The sequence below is a fragment of the Equus caballus genome, chromosome 22 (assembly GCF_041296265.1).
Source record: "Equus caballus isolate H_3958 breed thoroughbred chromosome 22, TB-T2T, whole genome shotgun sequence".
NCBI classification, from domain to species: Eukaryota; Metazoa; Chordata; class Mammalia; order Perissodactyla; family Equidae; genus Equus; species Equus caballus.
In genome coordinates this window covers 36,031,283-36,052,284 of record NC_091705.1, presented here as the reverse complement: position 1 = coordinate 36,052,284, position 21,002 = coordinate 36,031,283, and the positions used below count along the sequence as shown (strand labels likewise).

Here is a 21,002-nt window from a genome sequence, read left to right as displayed (position 1 = left end):
TAGGAATGAAACTATCAAAATTTTCAGGTCTCATTTTCTCCATGTCTCACCAAGATGGAGGTCTGAGGAACTGTTAAGTGGGGCAAATAAACAAACACTTGACATACCACACTAAAAGTTGGCTGACTCCCAAAATTAAGAAAATGGTCTGAGAGTTCTCTTTTTTGCGTAAGTAACATAAGCCATACCATCTAAATATAGTTGTTTTGGACTACTCAATGGAAATAGATACTAGGAGGCAAATTACAATCAAAATGGTTTGACGATATCTTGAATGTTTAACCAATCTTTCAAGTAATTGCAAAAAAAGTTCACCAACTTCAAAGTAAAATATTTACCTTCATTCTAACCAGAACTGGATTTGCCCCGAAGGTTTATAATACATGACTGCTTTGGTCTCCCCAGTCCTATATGTAGGCACTCACAGAACTGGGTATAATTATACAATATAAATAATCTTTTTCATATGATGAGAGCAAATTATATAGCATTAGTAGAAACTTACCAGTTAAAGTAGTACCATAAGTTCTGTGTTCTCACCTAGATGTTTGCCAGGTCAAGTCAATGTTTAGAGTTTTCTTTATTCACCAGACCATGTGTTAATATATGGAATCCTACTGGGAGATATGGTGCTTGTTTAAAATAAATCTTGACACCACCACCATTCCCAGTGTATTCCAGAGATACTTTGAAAACTACTTAAATGATCAAAGACATTACATTTCTCTCTGAATCATAGTCACCCGGTATTAGCAGGCAGTACAGAGTAAGTGAGCAGACTAGGTCGGTAGGCCCTTGTAAACCTGAGCTGATGTTCTTCACAGTTACATTTAAAAGAACTAGATGCTCCCTGTAAGGCTTATCATTATGTAATATGTAATTCAGATGTTAGTGAACTTTAAGAGTTGTAAATTGTGCAGGTGCCAGGTGCAGTATCAAAGCCATGGTCAGATACTACTGGCCAAGTCCTATATAGAAGATATTTCCTGAATTTTTAACAAGAGAGGGATTATAGCTTCTGTCTGCTTAATTGAAAAAGTAAGAGGCAATTTATGTAGACTATACTTCTCTATTTCGACTTATTTTACCTTTTGACCTTTGTCAAAAGGCATTCTTCTCCTAGACATAATAGAGAGAGACTTCTGACTTAAAATGGAATTGAATATCATTCTCACTTGAACAGGAACTCAGAAGTTCACAACATAGTAGGGTAAAGTCTATACCAGACCTCTTAAGCTTGTTTGTTATTACTGTGGTCTTTGGCATGATAGGACTCTGGTTGGAATTTTTAAAATACATAATTACTGTTTTAAAGCACTTAATTATGTGAGTGCTTAATACCCTTTAATGTCAGTAGGTAGACTATTAATTGCTTAATATGGAACAAGCGGAACAAAACTACACTGTATCAGGAAGCAGTTTTATTTCTTCATTCAACTAAAGTATGAAATTTTTCATGCGTTTATTTGTCTTTAAGTCATATAAAAGTTGTCAGGTGTTATCTTTGGGCATGGATTTGTACATTTCTTTAGATACTTCGTCAGTTCTTACTTATACATAGTGTTTTTGTTGTTCCCTTCAATTTTTGTGAAGCAAGTTTGTTTTGTTTTTAGCAAGCAGATTTTAACTGGGCAGATTGGCTTTTCTATAAGTATATATGATTCCACTGTTCTCCCTTATCTGGTTGTATATACCAGCCTTCTCTAATGGAAACTTCTTATGAGTGTTTTCTTATCTAATCGTACTATACCAAATGCCAATTCTTATTCTTAGTTACTTATCTATGAGGGTTATAGATGTTAATGTATCATATACTTTGTTTAGGAAAAAAAATTAATTTCTTTCCTACATCTCATTCTGGAAGATTCTGTCCAATGGAATGTAACACAAGGCACACTAAAAGGAAGCCCTGCTTTATGGAATGTTGGAAATTTTAAGACAATGGAGTCCAACTCTTACTTCTTTATAACGTAAAATGGAGTTATTTGCCTTTGCTCTTTTTTTTTAAACTCTCTCTCCCCTTATCTTTCTCCTTTTCTCTTCCCCTCAAAAAAGAATCATTCAACTGACTCTCCAAGAGTTTAGTTTTCCTCCTTTGGAGGAGGCAGATGTTAGGTTTAGGGCTCGACAGAGTGGTAAAGCATTGGCGTAATCAAATCAGTTTTACACACGTTATGTGTTAGAAAACTGAAGGACGTTCCTTACCAGCCCTGACACTGTGCTGCCGTGACCTAATAAAATTGCCCAAGTGACGGTGTGTCTTCTGAATGGATTTTCTTACACCGTCTGCTTGTCGTTGTAGTTTTTTTGTTGTTGCTTTCATTTGAAATGTGCTGATGATCTTGTTTTTATTCCGTAGCATTGAACAGATGGGTTGATTATTCTTTTCAGATATTAATAAGGCAGCGGAAAGAAGAAATATGAATACGGCTCCATCAAGACCCAGTCCCACACGAAGGTAAAGTACCCTGAAGCAGTGAGTTACCCTGGGAGAGTTGGGCTCTGGGGAGTTAAGCCCAACTTCGTACATCAAGGGTCTTTTCTTCCCCCCAACAAATCAGAAACGCTCAAGCAAACAATAAGAACATGAACTTTGTGTGAAGGGCCTTGCTGCTTTTTTAAACATACATCAGGAGATGCAGAGGAAGCTTTGTGTTTTCGGTGGCAAACCCAGCAAGTTCAGCTTGCAACATGAGTTGCAGGTGATTGGAAGAGGATGAACCTCTGTCTGTCCCCAGCTCACGTGTCAGTGGGAGCCTCCACCGCAGGAGGAGTGCCCCAGGGCCGTTGGTGTGTGCCATGCTGCACTGCAGCAGGCAGCAGAGATTCGACTCTTCATTCCAAATGGCTGCCGGTCCAGATGTTAACCCAGGTTTACGGAAGTGCTGCTTGACAGATTGCTGCCGTGCCTGTGCCGCACATCCCCTGTTTGCTCGCATGCTTGGGTTACCTATTGAGGGGAAATAAAAAGGGCAAAAACACTCTACCTCTCAGAAGTCTCCCTTTTTCTTAGCTTTCCTGGAAGTAAAGGACATTTCCCCAATATATTCTTCCTTCTAGTATATACAAAAGAGATAGTGCTGACGTGTACCCTCGAGATAAGCATTAAATTGACCTCTTCTCTCAAGGAAGATCCTTATTAATGTTATCATTTACACCAAAAGATGAGTATATTGTATCCAAACTGTCTGGCCTCATAACAGCACGCAAGTGGATGCAGTGTGTGTAGTTTTGTGTGGAATGTAGGCAGATATGATATATTTCATATCTGATGTCTCTTCAGGGCCCAAGAGGATACACAGTATGCATTTTGCCTTTGCCCCCAGGTAAAAATGCCAATTTTCCACAGTAAACTTTATACCTAAACTACGTACCACTGTAAACTACATTTCCTACAGTGAACTGAACACTGCTGAGTACAATGAATCCTAGTCTGTGCTGGTAGCTCCACACATCACCTGTGGATATACCCAACTGAGCACTGACACATAACATACAGCTGTCCTGCTTTGGGACAAAAACATCTGTGTTTTGTTACCTACTTATTGGAAAGAATAGCTGTGGTATGTTTGGTGTATATGCCCCCACTTGGAAGTGAAGGGTATTTTCTAACCTACCAGGAATAGATAACACACGTCTGCTCTGCAGAGTTCAAGCAGACCCTAGGAACAAAGTAATGCTGCTGATTTCAGTTGGATTCTTTGAGCACTCTGCCTACACAGAGTTGTTGAATCTGACACCACAACAGCAGCTACGCTACAGCTGTCATGTGGATGCCCTAGCCATCCATTGATTTCACTGCAGAATTGAGCATATATATTTGTTTTCTGTCTCTTCTCCTTAAACCATTAGGAATGCCTGCAGCTTGCAGGTAAATGCTATATTGATTGATTTTGTGTCTATGTGTGAGTATCCTTAAGAACATAAATGAATCCTGTAGAACTTCAACAGTTCCATATAATGTCTGCTTCTGTTATGTTGCATCTAACCATGCTGCAGATGTTGGGTAGTCCCATCTGTGTTGCTCCTCCTTGCCCCAATAAACATGGAATACAGGTGGCTTAGAATTTGCATCTAATGGCCAGAAATATGGGGTTCCCATTGAAAGCAGTGGATGCCAAATGGCTTGAAAAAAGATATGGTGTGTATCCAATTTCCAAGGAGCTCTAATGTCTGCGTTTCTGAACAAGGTGGCTTGCCAGAGGAGTGTGGAATTGGTAACTGTAAAGATACTGACTCCACTAGTAAAATCCTCCCCACTTTTGTCCCCATGATGCTTATGATCTCTGGATAACGTTGTCTGTGTGTTTCCGCAGGCAAAAAAAAAAAACAGGGCACGTTGCAGAATAAAGAGTAGTTCCTGATCATGCTATGGATTGAGAAGAATATTTTATGTCGTCCCATTAATAATACTTAACCAAATGCTTTTAACATTTCCAATTGATTGTAGGTATTCAACAAACACTGGCAATGTTAGGGAAACAACCAACTCCCTTGGTTGGTATCCAGTGTAGCCATTGGCAGGCATTAAATTAAAAAGATTAATTTCATCCTAACCTAAAATGCAACTCCATAATTTCATCAGTAATAGAAGAAATAGCTTTATGCTTTTTTTTTTAAGTAACAGCACCCCCCCCCCCAGAAAAACATTCAAACAGCATTGGAGGGGGCCTTTTACAGTGTTCTCCTTACCACTATAAATATGTCACTTTTATATACCTTTTAAAATAGCGCCTTCTGCAGAAATAAATTCTAAAATGAGGTTGTTTGGGATATGGATGGAGCAGTGGCTTCCTGCTTTATTTATAATCGATAGGAGGGACAGCTAGGCTAATTCACATTCCATTAAGAATCAGTCTTCCCCTCGGTCATATGTCCCTAACTGGGTTCCTCAGCATGTTATTTACTTGACTTAGTTTCACACAGTCATGCTTAATAAGGTTCAGGGAAGAGGGATGTCACGTTTAATAAAATCTGTTCTGAACCCCATCTAAAACCTATGCAGAGTCCTAGTTTTTTACCTTTAAAAATAAAAATTTTAAAACCCTAAAGCCAGATAAATTGAAAATTATGTTCCAAATAGAACACTAACATTTTGATCATTGCCGTGATCATGCATTCTCTCTTAAGATACAGCAATCGGGCAGAAATAAAATGCAATAAGTGGGCAAAATGGGTGGGTGGTTAGCCTGGAAGGGACTAATCATTTCTCTGAGAGTGAACACTGGATATCACTCTCTTTGGGTGCGTGCTTCCAGTCAAAGCTTTGAGGTAGTTCCAGATGTACCAGTATTTTGACAACAACCAAACTTCCTGCGTTTGGCAACCCTAGTAATGTGGTGTGCCCCAGCCATAGAGAATGCATTGTTCACAGGAAAAAAACACTGTACCTATAGCAAATTTTTCCCTTAAGTTGTACCTCTATGTCTTCAGTGCTGCTACTTTTAATAAGAAAATTGTTTTTAAGCGTGCTGGCAAGACCTTTGTAACACCTCATTTTGCTGGACTTTAACCTTGAGTGTCAAAACACTTAGGTATCTTTGGGAATTTTCACAGGATTATCACCTCTTCAAATGTCTCTGTAAGCGACAGTTCTGCTGGCATTGCTCTCTGTTCAGTACTGTGCCTCCCTAATGACTCCAGCTGCCAGTGTGTAATTCTGACAATATTGGCCCAGCCAAGCAAAGAACTCTGCATCAGGGATCCCTGCTATAGATCAAATTTCAGCCTGAATTCTCATCATTTAACCTTTGGACCACTTCATTGGACTCCTTTGAGTACACTGCATAGTTACCAGGCAAGTCGTGTAGCATTGGTGCTTCGTGTTAGTCCTTACCTTCTTCAAAGACTGGACCTTTATTCGGGTTATACCTCACATGTTCTCATTTTCCATCTTCAGCTCAACACCTTGGCAACTCAGGTCTTGGAGCATAACCTTATGCAGAGGTGGCCTGCAAGTGAGACTCTGTATTTCTTAATCCTTCCTCCATGACCTAAAGAAGAGCAAATAGAATTAACTTGTCTACATCAAAAGCTCTGCAGAGAGTTTTCCGCATGTATTTGTGAAGGATCTTAGGCCTGGTGCCTCTTTGGTGAAAGTCATCAGGGATTGGTTCATCGGAAATAACCTAGCTGTTGACAAGTTTCTCATGTAGCCAGAGATGATTTCTACGTATCCACAGTGCTAATTCCTTTGATAACTGCTTGTTCCTTGGGTATGAGACAGCCAGAGCTCTAGGTGGGCTCACAATTAAAGATTCCAGGCTGTGATTACCTCTGCACTAACACTTAAAGAAGAGCCATCATTTCTCAGCAAGTGCTCCCTCCACCAACAGAAAAGCCGGATTTGTGCTTGAGAAAATCATCAGCGTGCTTCCTAGGGAGAGGCATAGGCACTTACAAAACTTGGATCTGTGAGGTGTGATGTCTCATTGCGCCCCACATCCTACGTGTACCTAATGGCAAAATTCTGCACAAGTCTATCATCTCCATTTCTGACAGTAGCAGGGAGCCATTATGGTGGGGGGTCAACATCACACAGCAGCCAACCATCTAGATAAGGATGTTTGTGGACAGTATCTGTGATGGAACAGAAGTATGAAGAACTGATGAAGGATTCTTTTCAGGAGCAAAAAAAGGCTGGTCCTCCCAAGGAAAATATTCCAGTGAATAAAAAGGAGATACTGATGAAGAGAAGGACAGAGACCTTCCTCCCTGACTTTATGTACAGCCAAGGCCAAAGAACATCATCCTGAACTTGAGATTTCAGTTCTAGCCAGAGAGGTTCCGAGTTCATCAGTCTTCCAAGATAATCGTCTGTCACTTCTTACTGGGTGGGCTCTCGACTGCCTAGTGCTCTGCAAGCCCTGCCAGTCCCCAGGAAGAGAGGCGGTTCTACCAGAAGCACATCACTTGCCATCTGAGCCATGGTCTTTCCCTTCGCCCATCCTTCCTTTACCTCTCAAATGTTTCCAAATGATATGACTATATTTCTCTCAAGGCAAGGAGCATTTGGCATTTTTCCCCCATGCTGAATAGATGAGGAATTTGCAACAGAATTTTAGTAGTGTTTGTCACCTGCCTTCAGTTTGTGAACTACAGTGCTGAGATTTATTTAACCACTGTTCAGTTTCTTTTTAGCGTCTAGTGACCTGGTAACTGAGGGTACAGTGGTATTTGGTCTCCAGCAAAACACCTCTGGTGCCCTGGGATGATATTAGGAACCTTACTGTGCTACACAAACTTGGTTCTAACGCACTTATCTGAGCTCAACATCCCGTTCAGCAGGCTTTGTCCTTGGGGCACTCGGAATGCTCATACTGCACCACCCTTTTGTTAACTAGTTCTTGTTTTGAGAAAGATGTTGGGGCCAGCTTCAGGAGCCCTTTTGTTCTGGGGAGTTCTTTGTTTGGGTCCTAAAGTGACCCTAAAGGGGTTTTTGTTTTGTTTTTGTCTCCAGAAGAACAGCAATCTGCCATACTGCTCATCTTTTGGAGAAAGGAAAAAAGCTTTTGCCTTTTCGTTTTAAGGAATTATCATCATCTCTGTCCCTACTTCCACCACTCCTTTGGTTCTTTTCCCCCTTGTGATACCCTCTTCTACGTTTTTACCCAGAAGGCAATTGAGGGGAAATTAGTAGTTTTGTTGCACATGGACTCATTGAGGGAAGGGGAGCCGCTTACCTTCTCAAACTGGAAGCATGAACCCAGACTTTGGGAATTTAGGGTTATAGTCAACATTCAGGGACGGACTCTAACAGGTAAGTAAGGTATTTCAGTGGATTCAAAAGAATGGGAACCAAATATGGCATTTATAATCATCCTAAGGCTGTGAATGAAATGCTGTGACATGGTGTTTTTATCCACATCTCCACACCCATTTCCACCAGCCCGAGGCTTTGTGTGTGGTCTGTGGTCTGTCAGGTTCATGATCTCTCTCAGCCCTGACTGCCAAGAACACTTGAAATCTGATTCTACCTCTAATGACTTTTTCTAACTGCTCCCCAAGGCAGGTTTATCTGCCGATCATTAATCCAGAAGTACTTGCAGTTGTCCCTTCCCATTCGCTCCTGAGTGTTTGCCCACATTATACACAATATCAGATGTTACACATGTTAGGAGGATTACTTGACATAAAAGTTGAAGTAAGAACCTTGGTTAGTCTGCGCTTTATTCTAATAGAAAAATGTTTAGCTGTCCTCATTTAGATTCCCTGGTCTCCCATATGTTTGCTCTCACAAATCAGGAGTACTTGTAACCCTAAAATACATGACAAGGACTTTTTTGTTTGTTTTATGTTTTTTCGTGAGGAAGGTTGGCCCTGAGCTAACATCTGTTGCCAATCTTCCTCTTTTTTTCCCCCTCCCCAAAGCCCCAGTACATAGTTGTATATCCTAGTTGTAAGTCATTCTATTTCTTCTCTGTGAGACACCACCACAGCCTGGCTTTATGAGCAGTGTAGGTCTGCACCCAGGATCTGAACTGGTGAACCCCAGGCCACCAAAGTGGAGCGTGTGAACTTGGCCACTTGGCCACAAGGCCGGCCCTGACAAGGACTTTTCATCGAAGCAAAATTGGCATTTAAATTGTTTTTGCTGTGCCCATGTGGATGAAGTAAAATTGAGGTTTTCTACCAAGCTGAGGGCATCATGATGAATGCCTAATATGTGTAATCATGGCAAATGACAGAAGTATAAACCAAACAGTGCCTGCTCTTGAAAGGCTTATAGTTTAGTTGAATAATTCAATTCATTACACATTTACTGAACTCCGTACCGTGTCCTAGGAATACAAAGCCTTCAAGAGAGCTTACTGTTTGGTAGGGAAGCCATGTAAACAAGCAATTACACAACAGTGTGATAAATGCAGTAATAAAAATATGTACAGGAGCAAGATTCATTCAGCTTGTTTATAGAGCATCTGCATGCCAGACATAAACCTACATAGTGAGTTCATAGTGGAGAGTCAGACTGACAGTCCTTGTCCTCATGGACTTGCGGTCTAGTGAGGCAGACAGACATTAAACAAGTAAGGTAGATACGTCGAATTGTGATAAATGACATAAGTAAAAACAAGTGCTATGAGAGAACGTGGCCAGGATTTAGGGGCAGAAGATAAACTTTTAAACTAACAGAATCAGGCAGCATGGGATACTTGTGCCTGAGACCTGGAAAGTGAGTATGGATCTGTTCCTGCTGCTCTAGTAGAGGCGTCAAGAAAAACTGGCTAGTTGTAGCTGGAAGACCAGTCTGGCAAGAGAGCGGCAAACTAGGGAGAGGGTGAGATGAGGTTGGAGAAGACAGGAGCCGAGACTGTGCAGCATCTTACTGGTCTTAGTAGAGATTTTGGATTGAGTTCTAAATACTATAGAAAGCCAGTGACAAGTTTTACATATTTAAAGAAGATCACTCTAGAGTAATCTGAAGAAAGATTAGGAAAGAGGCAAGAGCAGAAATGGGGAGACTAGAAGGCTCTAAAGGGAGAGATGATTGTGGGTTGGCTTTCAGTGGTCCCAATGGAGGTAAAGGAACGTGGGCAGAATGGATATCAATTTGAGGGAAAGAATGAACAGAATTTGGAAATATGATTAGAAGAGTGGATGGGGCTTTAAGGAAAGGATGACATCCGGTTTCCTGGCTTGAGCAACTGAGTAGGTGGATATGTCATTTATTGAGATGGAAAGGACTGGAGGAAGAACATATTTGTTGGGGAAGATCAAGAGTTCAGGGCAAGTTTTTTGGAGGAGGTAACTCATAAAGTGGGTCAAACAAGAAGGCATTGCTGTAAAAAGGTAAATCCCAGATCAAGATGAGTAATAGAAATAGTAAGTGCTCTAAGAGTTGAGCAGGAGGAGAGAGCAGCAGTTACTAGGGAGATTAGAGAAGATTTCTTGGAAGACATGGGACATGAATTTGTGAGGATTGGGTGATACTTGGATTAGTGCAGGACAAATATTCCAAGTTGAAAAACCATGTGAACAGAAATATTGAGACAGGTAAGTCGTGTGAATTAAGTTAGAAGAATAGCTTAAGGAGAATTGAAGAAGTTGAATGGGGAAATGAAGGAGAGAGAATAGTTGGAAAAGGGGCTGGATTTGTTAGGGAGGGGGGCCCGGAAGCGCTATAGTCAAGCTGTGATTGGTAACAGGTGGCAATTCGGCTAGTTAATATGGTATTTATATGTGTTGAGTGAAGTGAAATCTGGAAGATTGGTTTTTGTTTTGTTTTTTGGAAACTTGTTGGTGCCAACATAGAAGTAGAGTTTGGATTGAATATATGAATCCAGTGGGAATAAAAAGGAAAAACAAACAGGATTCAAGTCACTCCCTGGGGTAGGGAAGGAAGAATCAAAGTTAACTTTGAAGAATTTAAACCTTGCTAAGTGGGAGATGATTTTGGGCAGAAGTGAAGAAGTCGAGAAGGGGACTGAGTGGGTTGAATAAGGAGTTTAATTTTAGATATGCTTCGGTTGAGTTTCCAGTAGAGGGGAACATTTCATGAAGAATATTGAATCAGAGCAGGCGAAACATATCTGTGACTGCAAACACTTGTTTAAAAAAAAACCTTGGTGAGAAGGAACCAGGTTCTACATAAACCTCAGATTGCGAGACCGCTACCCAGTAACTGTGTTGAGAAGTCAGAGAAACAGAGTGTTCTTGTACTTGACTGTATCATGTTAGACTATTTCTTTTATCCCTTAATTTGATTATCCTGCTAGATATTTTAAGTGAAGTTTTCTGTACTTTAAGGATAACTCTCTTGATCACTGTTACTTTGTATGAGATTGTACCATTTGCTCTTTTTTCCTTCATGAGTCTTGCCACTATGTCTCCCCAACTTTTTCCCCCTTTTAAAATAAAATCTCTTTCAAACAAGTCTGGTGGGAGAGAATAGGTTCTAAGGGAAAGACACTTTCACTTTGAAAACTTGTTGAGATTGTGATGATAGTTTGGCATGCATAAGGAATACGGAATGATTCCCTGAAGCCTGGTAAATACTATGACCCAAGTCAGAACCTTTGGTTCTGGGTCGTACATTTTTCCTTTGATGTCCTAATCTTTTGAGATTCTAGAACCTACTAGTCTTTATTTGCTGACCAGATGGGTGACCGTCCTTAAAATTTTAGTCATGTTCTCACTGTTTGGCTCTATCTTTTAGAGAAAAACGCTTGAAAAGGGTGGGGGCTTCCTCCAATAAAGAGCTAAAGGGGTGGCTACCTTCAGTTTCTTTGTCTTAACATCTTCTTGCTGCCTCCCACAGAGATCCATATGGCTTTGGAGATGGTCGAGATACAAGACGTGATCGATCCCCAATTCGAGGAAGTCCAAGGAGAGAGCCCAGGGATGGCAGAAATGGCCGGGATGCCCGGGATAGCAGAGACATGCGAGATCCCCGAGACTTGCGGGACCACAGAGACAGCAGAGACATTCGGGATCACAGAGACAGCAGAAGTATGCGTGATGCTCGGGACATGAGAGATCTTAGAGACTTTCGTGATCTAAGAGACTCCAGGGATTTTCGAGATCACCGGGACCCAATGTATGACAGATACAGAGACATGAGAGACTCCCGAGAACCCATGTACAGGTACATATGCAGCCAGTCTGCTTGTTTTTTTGTAACAGTTCTTTTTATGTGTGTTCTGCTGAACTAATTAAAAGCTCTCTAAGGGTGGTTATGTTTCCACTGTCTATCAAATGGTAGATGTGCTGCTCAATAAATATTTGCTGAATGTGTGAATGTTTGATGAATTATGCTTCATGGATCAATCTTGGTATCTCCCTGTGGCCTATGAAAAGCAACATTGTGCAAATGGAAGAAAGATGGAGTGCAGATTATTTTGGCAATGCAAAGGCACGGGGAAGGCACACAAATGGCTAGTAAATACGTGAAAAGATGCTCAACATCATTAGTCATCACAGAAATGCAAATCAAAACCACAATCAGATACCACTTCATGCCCACTAGGATGGCTGTAATAATTTATATTAAAAAAACAACAACAACAGAAAATAACAAGAGTTGATGAGGCGTGGAGAAACTGGAACCTTCATACATTGCTGGTGGGAATGTAAAGTAGTGTGGCTGCTGTGGAAAACAGTTTGGCAGTTCCTCAGAAAGTTAAATATAGTAGGATTACTGTGACCCAGCAAGTCCTCTCCAGGGTATATACCCTAAGAATTGAAAAGAGGGACTCAAACAGATAGTTCTGTGTGAATGTGCATAGCAACATTATTCACAGTAGCCAAAAGGTAGACACAACGCAAATGTCCATCAATAGATCAATGGATAAGAAAATAAGATATAGCCATACAGTAGAATATTATTCAGCCATAAAAAGGAAGGTAATTCTGACACCTGCTACAACATGGATGGACCTTGAAAACACGCGAAGTGCAATAGGCCAGATAAACACAAAAGACAAATGTAATGTGATTCCACTTATGTGAAGCATCTAGAAAAGGCAAATGCATAGAGACAAAGTAAATTAAAGGTTGCAGGATTGGGGCATGAAGAGTTACTGCTTAACAGGTACAGAGTTTCTGTTCAGACTGTTTTGTTCAGGGTGATGAAAAATTATGGTACATGGGGCCTGCCCGGTGGTGCAGCAGTGAAGTTCGCACGTTCCGCTTCTTGGCGGCCTGGGATTCACCAGTTCGGATCCTGGGTGTGGACATGGCACCGCTTGGCAAAAAGCCATGCTGTGGCAGGCGTCCCACGTATAAAGTAGAGGAAGATGGGCGTGCATGTTAGCTCAAGGCCAGTCTTCCTCAGCAAAAAGAAGAGGATTGGCAGTAGTTAGCTCAGGGCTGATCTTCTTAAAAAGAAAAAAATTATGGTTCATATATAAGGGGTTTTTTTAGCCACAGCTTTTGAAAAGCACAGGGAAGGGGGATGGAGGGATAATGGAATGGTTCGTCAAAATTAATATCAATCATTGCTACCAGTTATTTTGCACTTAGTTTATGCCAAGGACTATGCTGAGAGCTGTCTGTACATTTTCCCAGTAATTTTGCAAGGCAAGTTAACTCAGTCACAGCCTCAGAGCTGATAAGCAGTGAGTCCCAGATACAAACCTTGTTCGTCTAATCCCAAAGTCCTGTGCCTTACTGTGCTTAGTTCGACACAGGGGACTGGGTCTTGAAGAATTCTCTATATCTGATTTTTGCAAGGTAAGTTTTAACTTTGTGCAATTTCTTTAACTTTTCAGGAGAGAAGGCTCTTATGACCGATACCTGCGAATGGATGACTATTGCAGGAGAAAGGATGACTCTTACTATGACCGTTATAGAGATAGCTTTGATGGACGAGGCCCTCCAGGCCCAGAAAGTCAGTCTCGTGCAAAAGGTAAATTAGCAGAAACAGCATATTCCTAATACTGGTAGAACACTTTACAAAAGAAGGAAGGAGCCAATAACCAGTTGAAGAGGGGCTAATGACTTAGCTAAGCAGTTCGTCGGAAGAAGAAATACGAATAGCCTGTCAGTGAGCTTGGAAATCATTTCTGAAATGCAAACTAGCACCTCGTCTGGGTTAGTCATCCAACAAGAGGAAATAAATATGAAATATCAGCAATAAGAAATGAACATGAGATTGGAGCTGAAGTGCTTTCTTTTTGCCCATTGACCAAATAACTACAACTATCTGCGTTTTCTATGCAGTATGTGGGGTTTTTTGTTTTATTTATAATTTCTAACAGCATCTCTTTTTTAGATAAAGATGTTTTTTAAAAGCCTGGTTTTTCTCAATACATCGTTAAAGATTTTTAAATTGTTTTATACCTGGTTAAGTTGAGATAAGAACCTGATTTTTAATTTGCAATAAAACTTTGCTACCTGATTTTTTTTTTCCAAAAAAAATCTAGTACCTGTCAATAGGAGTCTTAAATAGTTGTCCCAAAAATGCAAATTAGAATAATAATGAAATATGTTTTACCTATCAGGTTGACAGGAATTTTTAAAAATGACAATCCCCAGGGGCTGGCCCCGCAGCCGAGTGGTTAAGTTCTTGCGCTCCGCTGCAGGCGGACCAGTGTTTCGTCAGTTCGAATCCTGGGCGCGGACATGGCACTTCTCATCAAACCACGCTGAGGCAGCGTCCCACATACCACAACTAGAAGGACCCACAACGAAGAATGTACAACTATGTGCCGAGGGGCTTTGGGGAGAAAAAGGAAAAAAATTAAATCTTTAAAAAAAAAAAAAAAAAGACAATCCCCAGTGTTGACTAAGATGTAGAGAAATAGCACTGGGGGATCCGCCCCTGTGGAGGGTAGATCAGTAACAGCCTTTCTAGAGGGCAATTTGGGAATATGTATCAGATGAAGCATTCAAATGACCATGCCCTTTACTCCAGCCATTCCATTTCAATGAATTTATAATACTAAAAAATACTTGTTCTGGTTATTTTTAGGGGCCAGTCTAGAAGATTAATTCAGAGAGGCAGTGTGTTATGACCTTTGCCTACAAGTACTTTAGGATTCAAAATAAGGCTTGTGACTTATTTTTATAGAAAGACACAGTCCATATTTCAGTTTTCCCTGGTGGTACCTTGCAGAGCGTTTGAAACGTGAGGAACGGCGTAGAGAAGAGCTTTATCGTCAATATTTTGAGGAAATCCAGAGACGCTTTGATGCTGAGAGGCCCGTTGACTGTTCTGTGATTGTGGTCAACAAGCAGACTAAGTAAGAACCCTTTGGATATTTCTCCTGAGTAAGGAGAAGGTTCAGAAGAGAAATTCAGGCTCCCTCTTGGCAGCTCTACTCTCTGGACTTGGGATGAGTATTCTCGCATTGCTGTGCTGTGTTAGCCAGAGTTCTTTCAGTTGTGGGTGACAGAAAACCTGTTGCAATCTGGCTTGGGCCCCCAAAGGGAAATTTTTAGTTTACTTGACTGAGAAGTTCAGGCATGGCTACATCCACAGTCAGATCATGTTGTCAAGACTTGATCTCTGTTCCCTTCGTTCTTAAACAGGATTTCTACTTGAAAAGGCAGAATGGCACTGGCCCTAGACAAGTGTCTTCTTAGCTTAGCAAACCCAGTGGAAAGAGAGCCTCTTTTCTCGAGTGCTTCCCCCTAAAGTCCTGGAATTGCTTCTCATTGGCCTGACCTGGCTCACTTTCCCATCCCTGAATCCGTCCCTTTAGCCAGTGGTGCTGGGATGCCCTGCTTGGCAGGGGCCAGGTCATGGGCCCATCCCTAGAGCTAAAGGTAGGATTAGCCCTGTGGAACCATGTGGACTAAGTGGGAGAGGGATGCCTTTCCGAAGGAAAATCAAAGAAGGAATATATGCTGGTCAGGCAAAGCAGTAGATGCTCCCTTCATGGAACAACCCCGAATCCCCAGGACTTGGGGATGCATATGTCTCCGCATTTGTCAGCCAAGTACCAAGCCTTCTCTGTGAAGTGCCGTGGCCTTGCAGAACTGTTAGGTGATCATGCTAGCCAATGCAGAGTTCACAGCACCGCTTTACTCCAGCTCTGTGTACCATCTCTAAGAGGCAGAGCAGAGAAGCAGAAGAGAATACAGCAGCTTGCAGCCTTGGCAGTAGCTGTGTTCCCTTTCCCCAGGTGGTTAGTAAATAACTTCACATATTTTCTAGCAGTTTGGGGTTAAAGAGCTAATTTCAAGGCAGAGACTAGGGAAATAGGTGTTGAGACACCAAGCAGCAGGCAGAGTTCACAAGCTCTAGGCTGCCTTGTTTAGAGATAGATGCTTCTTTAACTGTAGATAGGTCTTTTTTTGACCATGATAATAGCTTATCATTTTCTGAGCACCTACTCTGTACTAGCCCAGGCTAGGTGCTTTACTTGAATTTTTTTAATCTTCACAATAATCATGTTATATGTGTATTCATTCAGCAAATTTTTTGTATGTATGGCAGATGATGGCTACTACGGTTATAATGGTAAGCAAACACACACAGCCCCTTCCTCTTGTGGAGCTCACACCCTAGTTGGGTAGATGACAAAATAAAATGTACTGATGATGAGTCCTATGCGAAGAAATATGTCAAAGATCTAGTTTAGATTGGAGAGAAGGTCAAGGAAAAGACAAGGAGCTGAGCCATATTATTCCCATTTTAGCGGTAAAGAAACAGGTTTGTCAGAGGTAAAGGGATTTGCTTAAAGCATCACAACTTTGCAAGTAAATGTGTGGGCTGGTATCCCAACTTGTCTTTCTAGCATTAAAGCCCATGCTTTTCCCACTATGTCATGCAGCCTCCCCAAAGACAGATATGTGCCACAAGTCTTGGCAGCAAGGTGGTGTGAAGAAAGGACCAGTGGACTAGAGAATCAAAAGAAGGACCTGGGTACTAAATGCTTTGCTGCTGGCAACGTCATGTGTGACTATTCTGAGCCAGTCACAGCTATTCCCAGCCTGTGTAAAGAGAAGAAATTTCTCTAGATTCATGGAGCCTGAGGAGGGCACCAGGGTGACACTGGATGGGCTAGAGTTTGAACTTTCCATAGGATCACGCACAGCTGGCTGAGGTGCAGCAGTGCACAGACTGGGAGTTGGTTGAGGAGTGTTCACCTTTCTTCTCTTTGTTTCCACAGAGATTATGCTGAGTCTGTGGGGCGGAAAGTGCGAGACCTGGGCATGGTAGTGGACTTGATCTTCCTCAACACAGAGGTGTCCCTCTCACAAGCTTTGGAGGATGTGAGCAGGGGAGGATCTCCTTTTGCTATTGTCATCACCCAGCAGCACCAGATTCACCGCTCCTGTACAGTCAACATCATGTTTGGAACCCCACAAGGTACAGAAGCCCAAGTGGATCAGCATTACAGAAGTGGTTACTAGTCCATTAATTCTCTTATGCCTTACTCAGAAGACCCAGGTTTTGGGCACATGACTCATGAATTTCAGCTCAAATATGGTAGGGCCCTTTTATAAGTGCACTGGAGGAGACTTGCATAGTCATTTGTTCATCTGATGCTCTTCATAGATACAGTTCTGGGCCTGCTATATATATAAAACCCTATATTTAGCCCTTAGGTATATACAGTGGTATGCTAGCAAATGTTTAACCACCAGTTAGTGGGAGTGGGGAGGGTTATAGCATTTGCTGATTTCCGTGATACTCCCACCATGTCCTATTTCAAGCCATCAATATGAAGTCACTTTAGGGAGAATTGGGAAGAAATGCACACTGTCGGCTCTCGCCAGTGAGAGCACACCTCTGGCACGTACTACACTGAGTGCAATAGAGTCCTTCCTTTCACCCATCTTTCTAATGAGGGACAGAGAATACAACAGACAATTAGGAGACTCTTTAGAAGTGTGCTAGAGAAGTGGGCGGAGGGGCCGTGAGAACAAGGACGCAGACTTGACCTCCTAGCAGCCCAGGGTAGGTTCCTTGAAATCCCTCCCTGAAGTAGCTTTTAGTACTTTGTGCCCAGAATGTTGAGACTCACCCAACTGATGCCCTGCTCATTGTTCTTACAGCACAGACTTTTCCCTTTTCCCACCACACTCAGGATCTCTATTTGCCTGACTGGTTACACCCATAACCATAGAATACATAAGGCTGTCCAGTAGGTCGTTTGTCTCTCTGAGGAATAGTTCTCAAGATGTGTGAGGACATTTATATAAAGTTCTGAGAAGTCTTCCCACCACCCTGTAAATCATGTTGCCTGAGGGTGAGGAGAAGAGGTTATTTAGGGTCACAATATGATCTTAATCCATGACCTTTGAACTGATGGATTCAAAAATGGTAGGCCAGCTGTATCCTGAGGAGCACACTGGAGAGCCAGGCTTTCCAGAAGGGCTTTTTGGCCCCTGCGGCCTGCCTCCCGTGGTTATTCCCCACATGGTCTTTTTGAATCTGTTGGAGACGCTCATGTTTCTTTGATTTTTGCTATGTCTGTGATCTAGGAATTCCCCAGAGAACCAGCTCCGTACAAAGGTGTGTGTTCCCCACCAAAGAAGTGCATTCACCTGTCTTCCCAACCTTCATCTCCCTCCCCTCCCCAGGCTTTTGTCACTGAAACAGTTTTCCTGCTGGTTTGAGGTTAGGAGAGGCTTGGTGGCGTCCAGCAGGTGGGCACTTAGATCTGCCATAGGAGAAAATAACTCATGTCATTCCCTCCTACAGAGCATCGCAACATGCCCCAGGCAGACGCCATGGTGCTGGTGGCCAGAAATTATGAGCGCTACAAGAATGAGTGCCGGGAGAAGGAACGTGAGGAGATTGCCAGACAGGCAGCCAAGATGGCCGATGAAGCCATCTTACAGGAAAGGGAGCGAGGAGGCCCTGAGGAAGGAGTGCGTGGGGGGCACCCTCCAGCCATCCAAAGCCTCATCAACCTGCTGGCAGACAATAGGTACCTCACTGCCGAAGAGACTGACAAGATCATCAACTACCTGCGAGAGCGGAAGGAGCGGCTGATGAGGAGCAGCACCGACTCTCTGCCTGGTGAGCTACGTGGCAGGGCCGAGGTGAAGTTCTGACTCTGCATTTCTCTAATCCCCAGGCTCTGTTGGGAGGGTGGCAGTCCCAGGGCTCTATGGGGTGGGTAAGGGTAATGAGCCCATCCCTTGAGTTCTCCCGTGGGCCATCCATGCTGATGTAATGATAAGTTAAGATTTGGGTACTGAATTCTGATCCCTGCGGTTATTGTGGTGGGTGAACTAGTACTGCTGGCTTCGTGGTAACCAAGATGGATGCCCTTTTTCTTTAAGTAGTTCTGTGGAGAACTAGGCTGTCTTCTGGGGACAGCACATACCGTGAAGTGGCTCCATTGGGAAATTGATTTTATAGTCTGTGTACTGTGTGGTTGATGTGATAAGTGATTATTGTTCTTCCCTGGGCTGCTAAGCCTCTTGCCCATGGAGGGTACTTTCAACCAGATACCTCCTCCTTCTGTCTTCTAGGCCCGATTTCCCGCCAACCACTCGGGACGACCTCGGGTGCCTCGCTGAAGACACAGCCAAGCTCCCAACCGCTCCAGAGCAGCCAAGTGCTCCCCTCTGCTACACCCACTCCAGCTGCACCCCCCACCTCCCAGCAAGAGCTTCAGGCCAAAATCCTCAGCCTCTTCAATAGTGGCACGGTTACGGCCAATAGCAGCTCTGCGTCCCCCTCTGTCGCTGCCGGAAATACCCAGAACCAGAATTTTTCCACAGCAGTGAACAGCCAGCCTCAGCAAAGATCACAGGCCTCTGGCAATCAGCCTCCAAACATTTTGGGACAGGCAGGATCTGCTCGGAACATGGGCCCCAGGCCTGGGGCTCCTTCCCAAGGGCTCTTTAGCCAACCTTCCAGTCGCCTGGCACCTGCCAGCAACATAGCTAGCCAGAGGCCAGTGTCTTCCACAGGTATCAACTTCGACAATCCAAGTGTACAGAAGGCTCTCGACACCCTGATCCAGAGTGGCCCTGCCCTCTCCCACCTGGTTAGCCAGACCACAGCACAGGTGGGGCGGCCCCAGGCCCCCATGGGATCTTACCAGAGGCATTACTGAGGCTAAATCTCTCGACTGCCCCTAGCCCCTCATCCCCTGGCCTCCTCCCATCTATTGCGTTCTAAATAGAGTCATTGGAGGATGTTCTCTGCGCCTGTCCAGGTCCACATCGAGTGTCATAAGTTTCTACCACCTGCTCTCTGTTCTGCCCAAGGCTGTGTTGCTTATTCCTTCCAGAGTCAGAGTTTATACTGCATTTGGGGGTGTATCTTTTTTTGTTGTTTTTGTTTTTCGTAGAAAATAAATATCTCTGGGTCAGTTGGGCAGTACAGGTGTCTGGGCTCAGTTTATATTTCATGGATTTCTCTTGTCTGTCTGTCAGCTGGAGTTGGGGGGAGGGCAGAGGAACAAGCCACACCCCGATTAGCTGAGTTTGGGATGCCATTTTCATGTCAGTAGCCACTGCCTTTGTTCATTTTGAACCTACCAAGGTTTTCCAGCCTCTCACAGGCCAACCAGAGCTCCAGCTCCCACCTGCAGCTCCTGCCTAGGGTGGCAGAGGAGCAGGCGAGGCTTGGCAGGCATGGTGTTGTCATGCCCCATCCCACATGGGTGGGAGTCTGCTTGAGGATTCATAAATCAGCTGCTCTGGAGCTGTTGAGGAGTGGCCATGGCAGCCGCAGAAGCAGGCTCTTTTCTGTCTGACCCAGGGTTGTTGATTTTTGGTTTTCTCTTTTCTTTTTTGTTTTCATTTACATTGGAGGATTTCCAATGGATTGAACAGCTCCAGTCACCAGCAGTTTAACGTGAACTGTGAATCTGGGCCCCAACCACTCCTGCCCCCCCTAACGGTTTCTGTCAGCCTCTCCATCTGCAGTCGTAGTTTCCTGGAGTCACTTCTGAGAAGGCAACTCTAGACTCTGGCAGTGAACACCTATTTTTTCAGTGATTGTTTTGAGCTTTTGGCTCAAAAATCAGACTCTTGTTTTCATCTGGACTCTTGTTTTCTGAGCAGCAGGAGGTAGGGACCATTTTGATGTCAGATTTTTGGTAGCTGGACATGTTCTTGACACGGGCGGCTATTCATAACTTTTGAGCCAGAGTGAAATTATTAGAGGGATGACTTCTGGCTGCTGCTCTAAATGGAGCCAAAGGAAGCTGCCCTCTCCCTAGGGAGGGTGCTCGCCAGAGCCCTGTGGATACAGTCTCAAGGGGCCCCTGGCAGGGACGAGGGAGAGCAGTGACTTCAGCTGAGTCCCTGCCAGTGGCTGAGCAAGCAATGGTTTCAAAAACTCGAGGTCCCCAGATGGCAGCATTTTATGTTCTGACCTGTTTGTGTTATATAGTGTTTTTTTGCTCTTTGGAACTCTTGTGTTGTTAATAAGATGAAATGATTACTTTTTAATTAAAATGGATAAGTAAAAGCTGTGTCGTCTTTTTTTGGGTGTGCACATCTGCAGGACCTCTTTGTGTGGCGTTCCTTCCCAGGGTTGGAAGGTGAGGGTTCGTGAAGGAGCACTGACTGGTTTCAGTGTGCCGTGAGGTCTGCCCCTGTTGTCCTCAGCCTGTGGTCAGGCCTCAAAACCTCCTTCAGTCCTA

At 43.3% G+C, this 21,002-nt stretch overlaps 1 protein-coding gene across 6 annotated transcripts in view; it reads left to right on the top strand.

The window, feature by feature from the left end:
- NCOA5 (nuclear receptor coactivator 5) overlaps positions 1-20,827 on the top strand; it is a 30,241-nt gene extending 9,414 nt beyond the window's left edge. Inside the window, exons 2-8 of one of the 6 annotated variants that reach the window (XM_023626638.2) lie at positions 2,392-2,458; positions 11,258-11,584; positions 13,209-13,345; positions 14,555-14,681; positions 16,557-16,756; positions 18,095-18,415; positions 18,874-20,827. In XM_023626638.2, the coding sequence (XP_023482406.2) occupies positions 2,421-2,458; positions 11,258-11,584; positions 13,209-13,345; positions 14,555-14,681; positions 16,557-16,756; positions 18,095-18,415; positions 18,874-19,463 (1,740 nt within the window). In that variant the 5' untranslated portion in view covers positions 2,392-2,420 and the 3' untranslated portion in view covers positions 19,464-20,827. Of the gene's footprint in view, positions 1-2,391; positions 2,459-11,257; positions 11,585-13,208; positions 13,346-14,509; positions 14,682-16,556; positions 16,757-18,094; positions 18,439-18,873 lie in introns of all 6 variants that reach the window. The other 5 variants (XM_023626640.2, XM_070247835.1, XM_023626639.2 and 2 more) reach the window with 5 other exon arrangements.
- Positions 20,828-21,002: the final 175 nt, after the last annotated feature.